Source organism: Dipodomys merriami, unplaced genomic scaffold (assembly GCF_024711535.1).
Source record: "Dipodomys merriami isolate MVZ:Mamm:240054 unplaced genomic scaffold, mDipMer1.0.p SCAF_39, whole genome shotgun sequence".
NCBI classification, from domain to species: domain Eukaryota; kingdom Metazoa; phylum Chordata; class Mammalia; order Rodentia; family Heteromyidae; genus Dipodomys; species Dipodomys merriami.
Genome location: NW_027205492.1, coordinates 9,682,311 through 9,692,766, shown reverse-complemented (window position 1 = coordinate 9,692,766; position 10,456 = coordinate 9,682,311). Strand labels below are relative to the sequence as shown.

General features: G+C 42.8%; 1 protein-coding gene across 2 annotated transcripts in view; it reads right to left on the bottom strand.

Annotated features, from left to right (window-relative positions):
- Positions 1–1,498: 1,498 nt before the first annotated feature.
- Tshz2 (teashirt zinc finger homeobox 2) overlaps positions 1,499–10,456 on the bottom strand; it is a 391,461-nt gene continuing 382,503 nt past the window's right edge. For both annotated transcript variants that reach the window (XM_069990014.1, XM_069990016.1), the window contains exon 3: positions 1,499–8,612. Coding sequence is in view for 1 of the 2 variants with exons in the window: in XM_069990016.1 (XP_069846117.1) it covers positions 8,611–8,612 (2 nt within the window). In the remaining variant the exon portion in view is untranslated. The remainder of the gene's footprint in view (positions 8,613–10,456) is intronic.

Sequence of the window (10,456 nt, the reverse complement as noted above, 5' to 3'; positions counted from 1 at the left end):
CATAAATTGCTCAGACACAAGCTGACCAGATAGGAGAGCATGCAAGAGACAGTCAGAAATGCAGCCATTGATGCTGGCAGCTGTGACAGAGATGAGAGGAGATGTTGGAAGTGGAGGATCAGGCCTGAACATGGGAGAAGCCCGCTGATGATTTCCCCTGCTTCCCAGGAGTGGGTCCTGCCCTTCCCTTCCCTTCCCTTCCCTTCCCCCTCCCACCTTCTCCTCTCCCTTCGCCTCGCTCCTCTCTTGCCATCTTTCAAAAACACACTGAGGCAGAAATCAATCCATCAAATGTCATTACAGATTTATTAAGCCTGATGTAGAAAGACATTTAACAAGTAACATTTCCAGAGACCATAGAAAGAGCACTTCTGTTCAGTCTTGTGCTTTGAAAATCTAAATATATTTTTTTCATATAAATAATTCTTTTCATGTTTTAAGTGCATCTGTGTTACCTCCTCCTCCTCCTCTTCCTCCTCCTCTTCCTCCTCCTCCTCTTCCTTCTTTTTCTTCTTCTTCTCTCCTTTTGTTCCTTCTTTCCTTTTTTTTTCAGTTGGCCAAAGCGGAAGGACTGCAATGAAGCCATTTGCAAAGCTAATGGTGTTGAGAGGCGTGTGTCTGCTGTACTGTATCAGCTAGGCTTCAGAATACACTTCAGTTCCTGCAGCATTAAAATGAGGGACAGCCTCCAGGAAAATCATAATTGAACACACCCAGGTCTTTAATGACAGCAGCTGAGTTTCCTGATGTGAATGATGATAGCATTTCAGGTAGGGACAGCCTTATTTCCAATAGCTGCTGAGTGAAAATAGAAAAGACACAACGTGTGTGTGTGTGTGTGTGTGTGTGTGTGTGTGCCACAAAGAAGTTATCATGTTTAAAAATGTAAATAATATACCTATAGAAACCTTTCTGATGGAAATGAGGGGCTCCATCCAACCTTGGTGAATGTGTTTTCAGTTTATTTATTTATTTATTTATTACAGTAGCTAAAAGAAGCAGTATCATCTTTTATTTAGGGCTTTAATTATAGTTCTAAGTAGAATGATTTTCCTTAAAAAAAACCCACTCTTTAGATGTAAAAAATAATGGCTTTTGTGATATAATTTAAGGGTTTTCTTCCTCTCCACCATCAGAATTTATTTCTAGTGATAAAATTGTATTAAAACATATCTCCTTCCACAGGTAATCTCCATGCCTGCACAGACATCTGCAGTGCATCCAGACAAAGTCTAATTTATGCGGCAAGAGGCTGCATTTTGACTTGATTTAACTTATCTGAGATATCCTGACCAGATTGCTTATAATTGGAAGGATAACAGGCTAGTGGTACCCAGGGTCCAAAGAAGGGGTATCTCTTTCCTGTTTATCTGTTTATTTTCTTCTTCCTCCTCCTCCTCCTCCTCCTCCTCCTCCTCCTCCTCCTCCTCCTCCTCCTCCTCCTCCTCCTCCTCCTCCTCCTCCTCCTCTTCTCCTTCTCCTTCTCCTTCTCCTTCTCCTTCTCCTTCTCCTTCTCCTTCTCCTTCTCCTTCTCCTTCTCCTTCTCCTTCTTCTTCTTCTTCTTCTTCTTCTTCTTCTTCTTCTTTCTTCTTCTTCTTTCCTGAAACCCCTTCCCCACCCTGAATACTCAAAGCTGGACTGGTCATCTTAAAGGCCTTTGGAAATACTGACTGCCTTGAGAACAAACATCAGCATGATGGGAGGAGAAGAAATTGTGGCCATCCCAGGGAAGAATTTTCTAGATCCTGGTGGAGTGGGCATAGATGCTGCTGATCTGTGATGAATCTGTTTGGCCACAGGGTGGTATAATCTTCCTAGCGGAAACGGTTTTATTTTTATTTTATTTATTTCCCCCCACCTCCTTTTTTTTTTCATCGCAAGGACAATTTATAATCATCAAAAACAAGTGAAACATGGTTTTGATTAAAACAGCCTGTTGGCTCAATAATCTCTGTAATTTTAAAAACATCCTTAATGCAGGAGAAGAACATATCCAAGCCAGGAATGGCCTAGAGCTCTATTACAACAGCAACCGAATAAATAAGGAGAAGAATCTCGAGGTCATAAAAACAAAATTAAGCTAATGTTTCAAATTTTGACAATTATGAATTCTTCCTCTAAGAAGACATTAAAATTCTTTTTCAGGCACTATTAGATAAAGTACGAAGAGGGTAAATCTACGTGGGTGACTTTTCAGTTTTCCCACGGGGTACAGCATGCCTTGAAAGGAAAACTGAATTCGGACATTGGTTCCTCTCTCAATCCAGCCATAGTACAGGACTCATGCATACAAACAAACATGGTTTTTAGAATTTGTTTTGTAAACCCAGATCTAATTCTTTTATAAGCTATCAAAAGAGAATGATCAACAAAAAAAAAATTACAAGCATTTTTTTTCTTTACAAAAGATTCCCTCTCACCCCACACCCTTCCCCATTGTGGGGGCCAGTTTGGTAGGAAACAGAAACAAGCAAATATAACAAATCTGTGTTCATACATGATGGCAATAGAGTTATTTTATACAAATATATACAGTATAAAAATGTACAGGAGGCTTATGTTACCAGCCCTCCAAGCTGCACGATACATAGAGAAACAGCCTGGATTTTCTTCCTAGTGTGCAGGCAAATGTATTATATACAGCATGCAGGCCACAGGAAATGAGCACGCTTTCCCAGACATTCCATAGGTTCGGTGGCAGGCATTGCTCTTTGAAAATGCCTGGGCTGCTTTCTGACTATAAAACCGTTTTTGCCTTTTCCCTTCAGAGCAAGGGTGCGTGGGATTCTTGAAACTCACTCTGACTCACTCACCCCCCACTGCCCTTGCTAAACAAAACACTCAAAATGCAGAATTTTTGCAAGGGGAGGCAAATAGGAAATGTGTAAGTGTACTGAAGAAAATTCCCTACAACATGGCAAGAGTCTGCAGAGCAAGAACCAGCTGACCATGAATGATGAGATTGCATTATCTTGATCTTTTACAGTGTGTATGGGGGGGGGTAGAAGTTGATGATTCATACCAATAGGATACACTTAGAGCCCCTCCAGGACCTTGTAACCCATTATATTATGATTTTTTAAAAAGAACTTTGAACCAAATGAGAAGTATTTTGTATGTCAGTGTTTCTGACTTGCCCTGGATGTGTTTATTTACTTGAATTGTGTTAGGAAGCCCGAAACCCTGTTGGGCAGGACTAGAATGTTTCTGTAGTTTTTTTTTTTTCTTTTTTAATTAAAAAAAGAACGGGGGGGGGCATATTTTTCTTTCCAGTCTGGCCAAACTTTATGAACTGCAACACACACATACACACATTTATTATATAATTCCTGAATGTTATATGAGGCATTCAGAAAGTGAAAATATTTCTGAACTCACGCTTGAGACCTAATTGCTGCATGCTCTTTCTGTAAACATTAGCCATTGCTCGGGGACTGGTAAGCCACATGTAGGTTTCGTTCAAAATAATTCAATGAACACATTAGAACTTACATTCTGAAAGCCTTGTAGGGAGTGCTAAGTTTTTTTTTTTTTTTTAAAGCAACACATTTCTTCAAAATCTGTAACTTCTTTTGGGGGTGTTTTCATCAAAGAGTTATTCCTTGTAGTTCTAAGAACTTCTTTAAGCAAATAAACATGATACAAAGGGCTGGCTGTATTTGCACTGTCTTCTTCTTCTTTTAAAGGGCCTTCGTGACCATCCTCTGGCTATTGGTGATCATTTGTATGCGGAAGGGTGTTCAGTCAGGGATCAGACCTTGGAAGAGTCATTTTTCTTGGAATATATTGTTCCAAAGAACACGGGCTGAATCTGGTTGTAGAAACAGCATTGCACCTGGTGCTAGCATTTTAAAACAGCCCTTTCCTAATCCATAAAACATTTATAGTTTTCCCTGAAGCTTTGGGCTGCTTTGCGCATGAATAATTTTTTTTTTTTGAGAAACACCCACGCCTGTTAGCCCATTGTTCAAAACTATTGGAAGAAGATTAACCAGAGCTGGAAATGGTGCATCGGTCTGTGTCCCCTGAATCTGTCACAAGACACCAAAGGAAATAAGTAGCTTTTACTTTGAATGAAGAGGTAACATTTTACTGGAGAAATTCTGAAGATGATTCACAAGTTTCAAAATGTTTAATGCCTTTCTGCTGTGGAAACACGTCTCTCTGCCTAGGGGAGGGCATGGAGGAGGAAAGTCGGATCTTTTTCTTCAGCTCATTCTTTGTCTAAAATATTTCATAGATGTGTTGAGAAAGGGCCACATAGAGGAAGGGAGAAAATGACATCAGCAGCGTAACATCTCCCCAGTTTGCAGAAGAAACCCAAAGTTCAGTTTCAATTATTATTTTGGCTTAATAACTATTCAAAATAGTGACTAGTTTGACTGCTCTTTCAAACTCCATGCACGCATGCGTGTGTCCAAAAGCCTTTCCACTGATTTCCTGATTGTTTTAGCTTCTATCTCTGCACTGCTATTTAATTTGGGGAGAGGGTTATGAAAGAACAATGTTTTATGTGTTTTTTTTTCTGTAAACAAAAACTTTTAACAACCTTAAAAAAATGAAAAAAAAAAGGAAAGAAGGTTTGAATATCATAAAATAACCTAGGACATTGCCGGAGGGAGATGACAGAGTCATATGTACCCTGCTGGGCCTGGAACTTTCCTGTGTCCTGGGAAAAGTTTTGTAAAGTCACAGACTCTTCCTGCTGCCCATGCCCTCTCACAGATCCTGAAAACGTTCATGAAGCCCCAGGTGCATACAAATGTGTGAACACACACACACACACACACACACACATGCCTGCTGTCCTCACGCACATCTCCATGATTCAGAAATGCTTCCCAAGCTAGTCTCTGCATTTCAACTAAGTTCAGGGGATTTTTGCTCATGATGTTCATTATGCAAGAGCCAAACAACCAAACCAGCTCTTTTTATGGGGGCGCAAGGGGGAGGTGAGCTTTCAGAAATCTATTTGTGGCTTGAAAAGATTTCTGTGGGTACTGTCTGGGTCATTCAATTTATTCCATGATTATATTCTGCTTTCAGGCCTTGACCTATTTTTTTGTGCTATTTCCTCTCTGTATGTTTTTCAGAAGGAGAATTCCTTATTGTGAAATTCTATGATTTTGACCCTCTGAGAATCCTGCCCCTGGATGTCGGGGTACCAGCTGCCTTGAGAGCGGTGTTAACCCCAGGAGGGCAGGGATGCCGGCTGCAGAGTGCACTGTGATGTCTTCTGGTGTGCAGGTGGCCCACACAACAGCACCACAAAATACCTTGGGTGAATTTGCTCCTATAGTGCCTCATGCTCCCAGTGGTTTTTTAACCTGCTCCATAGTTGGCTCATTTGCTGAACTACACAAGGAGCCCCCCCCCCAAAAAAACGTAAAATGTGAACATGCATATATAGTTTTACTGAAGACCCTTTCAATTTCCAACCGATTGATGGCCTTAGCTAGAAGGAGGGAGATGGAAGGAAACACCATATCTTAGTCCTTGCCGCCAGGACCAGTGATGGAGTGGAGGTACTTAAAGGTAATTGACATGACATTTGCATGACATTTGCATATAACTCCCCTCTTACTTCTAAAGTTCCAATTCATTTGCACTACAGTTCTTCAAAGCAGGGAAAGAGGGGCTGGGAAGGTGGCTCAGTGGTAGAGCACTTGCCTTGCATGCATGAGGCCCTGGGTTCGATTCCTCAGCCCCACATAAGCAAAAAGAAAAAAGCCGAAAGTGGTGCTGTGGCTTAAGTGGTAGAGTGCTAGCCTTGAGCTGAAGAGCTGAGGGACAGCGCCCAGGCCCAGAGTTCAGGCCCCACAACCGGACCCAAAAAACAAAAACAAACAAACAAACAAACAAAAAAAACAGGGAAAGAAGGGGTCTGAAAGGGGCTAAGAACATTCTTCTGAGTTCATGTTAGAGTTGTTCTCTTTCCAGGAAGAAGTTTTTAGAAGCCCCACAGTCTTGCCAAATAAAGACAGGCCTGGTCTGTAGAAATACCCAGGGAGCTGTCATCTCTCCTGGTGCCAGCCCAGATCCTGTTTTCTAAGGGGAACATTAGCAGCTGTTCCTCGCAGTGGTGTTCACACTTGCCAAGTGGGGGGGGGTGTCATGAGTCATACCAAACTTATCAATATTTTTGTCTCTCTTCTCCCAGCCTACCCCACTGGAGAAATCACACTAACAAAACCATATAGATTATATGTAGAAGCAGACGATTTATTATTATTTTTTTTCTGAGAAAGGAAATGATTTCTGAGCAGCTTAGGAATATAGTTTCACCCTTGCTGGAGCAGGAGCTCTAGTTTTCTTTTGATTGGTTGTGGTAGGATCTGAATTATGCAACGTTATCTAATAACCCTGGGTTGGGAGCAGGGGATTTTGAATGGCTTCAAGAACCCCCATGCTAATGCATTGATTTTCCTTTAATAGAATTTCGTGGTCGAAGGACAGTGCTCAGTCAGTCCACCCTTCAATCTTAACCCACCCGAAGACTGTTCCTTTCCAGTTGAGTTCCGTTCATTTCTGGTTGAATAGGTTAAGCAAAGACAGACCTCGCTGTTCTCAATTCACTTTATGATCCTCCCATCATAAAAAATAATATCAGCACCTTGCTTTTCATGTCAGAACTACATTTGAGCTGCTATTCCCTATGCCCATGAGTAAATCCCATAAAAGCCGCCCGTTGTACTGTTGCTATTTTTCCTTGTGGGTGATTGATTGATGGATGAGTGCTGACACTTCAATGAAGCTATTTCGACTGCCATCTCAATCCGATGATGTGAGGGGTGTATTTTCTGTCCATGCCTCATTACTTCAGAATGACATTCCTGGAACTTCATTTACTTTTTCCCTCCTTCCCCGAAGCGCCATATTTTTTCCCATCTAGGTTATGCATGCCATAAAAAAAGCAATTTGCTATTATATGTGGCATAAGGGCAACACTTTTCCTAGGAGGTAAATAAGTTCTTCTTTTTTTCCCCCTTCTACATCCCAGTGTTGAATTTAGGGATCATGTGAAAATTTCCAAGACAATGCCAACAGGCAGTCTCTGAGAGAAATATTTGAGTTCATTTTGTCAGTGGTGTGTGTGTGTGTGTGTTCATAACCTCAGTAATTAAAGCAACATCACAAAATGTTCATTTGTTCAGAATCATCTGGCTCCCAGAGTTGTGCTTAGAATAGTTCACATATTTTACCTATTGCTGAGTAGCAGTGTATAGCACAAATCCAGACATATCTTGTCTTTTGAGAATAAGGGAATTCATTGTTTAAATGCAATGATGGATTTTATCTATTATCATTGCTTTGTACTGTATACTAAATGCTCAAAATAATAATAATAATAATAATAATAATAATAATAATAAACATATCTACCCCTTCAGGTTCCAGACTCTGTACTAGGTATTCAGGGCTTTAATATTAAAAACATGCTCTTAGCTTTTCCAAGTTGACTCAGGGCTTGATTTTAATCTGTGTAATACAGTATTCCCGTTAATAATAACGTATAATTAAGACATCCGTTAAAAATCCATAACGTTAATTTAATGGTGAAAATCTAATACAGTTCTATTGGAATTTTTACGTTAAATTAACTTTAACGGGCTTTTAATGGATGTCTTAATTAGATCTCATTATTAACGGGAATATTCCACAAATTAAAACTGGGTCCTTAAAGTTTTTAATGAAAAAAGTTGCGGGAGCACATTTCACATGGACACCCTCGCGCGCGGCTTCGGTGGGTCTGGAAGCTCCGTCGCGGGTTCAAAGCTCGCCAGCTGGAGAGGGAAGCTGGCGGGGCGGAGGCTGCGGCCTTGCGTCCGGGCCGTGGGGTTCTGCTCTGGCTTCCTGGGGACCGGGGTGGGCGACGCTGGGCCGCTGGGCCGCAGCCGGGGCCTGGGCCGCAGTCGGGCCCTGGGCCTGGGCCGCTGCGCCGCAGCCGGGGCCCCCGACCTCTGTATGGGGCGGGCCGGGGAGTCTTTGGCAGTCACACGGTTAAGTCCTCCAATAACTTCTCGCAGAAGATGAGCCTTGGCTGCTTCCCAAGGCTTCTGATGAACGGCTCCCCAGCGCCGGGCCGGGCCGGGCCGGGCGACGCAGGTGCAGCTGTAATTGCGACTGCGATCAGAAACATTTCCTTTAGACAAACGTTCCCAGCGGGGTTCTAAAGAGGCCGCGGAGATGACCGTGGAGAGCCGGCTTCCAGCGGCCCGGCTCCCGGCCACTTGGACAGTAAGCTAGCCAGACCCCCTCCGGGCACACCGACACACCAAGCACGCCGAGTCCCAGGCGTGATCTCTCCTCAGGGGCACTTTGTTTCCTGGTGATGGGGAGCAGGGGCCGTGGAGAGGAGACCCCCCCCCTTGCAGTTCATCAATGAAAAGCTCATATCGTCCATAAGCAGAGAAGTGGAAATCAATATTTCATTACCAAATTGTTAGTGAGGATGAAGAGCAATGGCTAGGGTGATTTGGGGGTGTGAGTGGGGGTGAGGAGGGGGGCAGTCTTCTTGGAGCAGGGAGCCAGAAGGAGGTCAGTGAGGTCAAAGTCAGAAGCTGGGCGGTGCAGCAGCTCAGTGCAGGGAAGTGGAGGCTAAGGCATCTGTCCTGCAATGGAAAAACAGAACAGCAAAAGAGAGGCATTATTTCCTGAGGGGCAGGCCCAGTGTCTATCTCCCCAGCGTGGTCCAACTGCCCACCTGGACTATGTCATCAGTACTTAGTGCTTCTGCACAAAGTCATGGGTGAGTGTAGTCCAGAGTCTAATATAAGCAGACATTGGGATGTAAAAAAAAGAAGGGCCCATCTAGGAAGATATTTTTTTTTCAAGTATAAAACCCAACAAACACATTTAGATAGAGACGAGATAGTTACCCACCCATGTCCATCACACCCTTATTCACAAACCAAGTGTCCAACAGTAGATAAAGTGGAGAGACAGAATATGGCCTCTACGTGCAATGGAATATTACTCTGCCTTCAAAAGGAAGGCAATTTTGACACATTCTACAACATCAATGAACCTGGAAGAAATTAATGCTAGGTGAAACTGAGTTAGAAATACTATCTGTTTTCACTTGCATGATGTGCCTAGAGTCCTCAAAATCATAGACAGGGAAAGAAAAATGATGGTCCCCAGGGAGGAGATGGGCAGAGAGAAAAAGAGAGCTGGCATTTTAATGGGTACTGAGTTTTGGTTTTACAAAGTAAACCATTCTGAAGATGGATAATATTTTTGATTATATAACAACATAACTGCAGGCAATAACACCGAACCATACACTTGAAAATGGTTATATACTATATATATAAAACATAAGATCTCTTCTTTATTAAAAATAAAACTACAAGCTGGAGGCATGGCGCAAGTAGTACAACATCTGCCTAGCAAGCACGAGGCCTGAGTTCAGTTCCAAATATCACCTGAAAAATAAAAACAAAAAAAAATACAACATATTTCTTTTTCCACTAGAAAGCATATGTGATTAATTTTCTTTTGTACTTTTTGTTTTGTCATTCTATTTTTCTTGGTTTGCTTTGAGATCAGGCCTTTCCAGATAGCTCTGGCTGGTCTTGAACCCCCAATTCCTCTGTCTCCACCTTCTCAGAGTGGCAATACTGAATTTATAGAACCTTGTTTTATTGATTACATTCTTGAAGCCACTCCAGATATGACTTTTACAGCTAGGTTTCTCTTACTGCAAAGTTTGTTCTGGGAAGGGAGTGAAGAGGAGAAACAGCACACTTCTTGGAAATGCACAATACACATAAGCATGAGGGAGAGTGAAAAGTCCTTCAGTTACAGCCCAACCCAAACAGCCCCGCAGCATTAAGCTCAACCCCCCGTGGGCCTTTTCTTCCCTGCAAGTGCTCACAAATACACCTGAGGAAGAGGTTCTTTTCTTTTCTTTTCTTTTCTTTTCTTTTTTTTTTGTCGGTCGTGGGGCTTGAACTCTAGGCCTGGGCGTTGTCCCTTAGCTCTTCAGCTCAAGGCGAGCGCTCTACCACTTGAGCTACAGCGCCACTTCCAGGAAGAGATTCTTGAACAAAAGGCTAGGGCTTTTCAGGAGAGGCCTGGCAAACATGAGGACCTGAGTTCAAATCCTGATTCCTTCCTAAGTGAAAGAGAAGGAGGCGAGGCCTACTGGAGCTCACGGCCCTGAACCCTTGCCTGTTTTTTTTTTTTTTTTTGGTGCAGTTGTGGGTCTTGAACTCTGGGCGCTGTCCCTCAGCTCTTCAGCTCAAGGCTAGCACTCTACCACTTGAGCCACAGCACCACTTCCAGTTTTTTCTTTTTGCTTAGGTGGTGCTGAGGATTCGAACCCAGGGCCTCAAGCATGCAAGACAAGCGTTCTACCACTGAGCCACCTTCCCAGCCAACCTTTACTTCTTGAAAAGTACCTTCTTCTTTCTTTTTTTTTTGGGTCCTGTTGTGGGGCCTGAACTCTGGG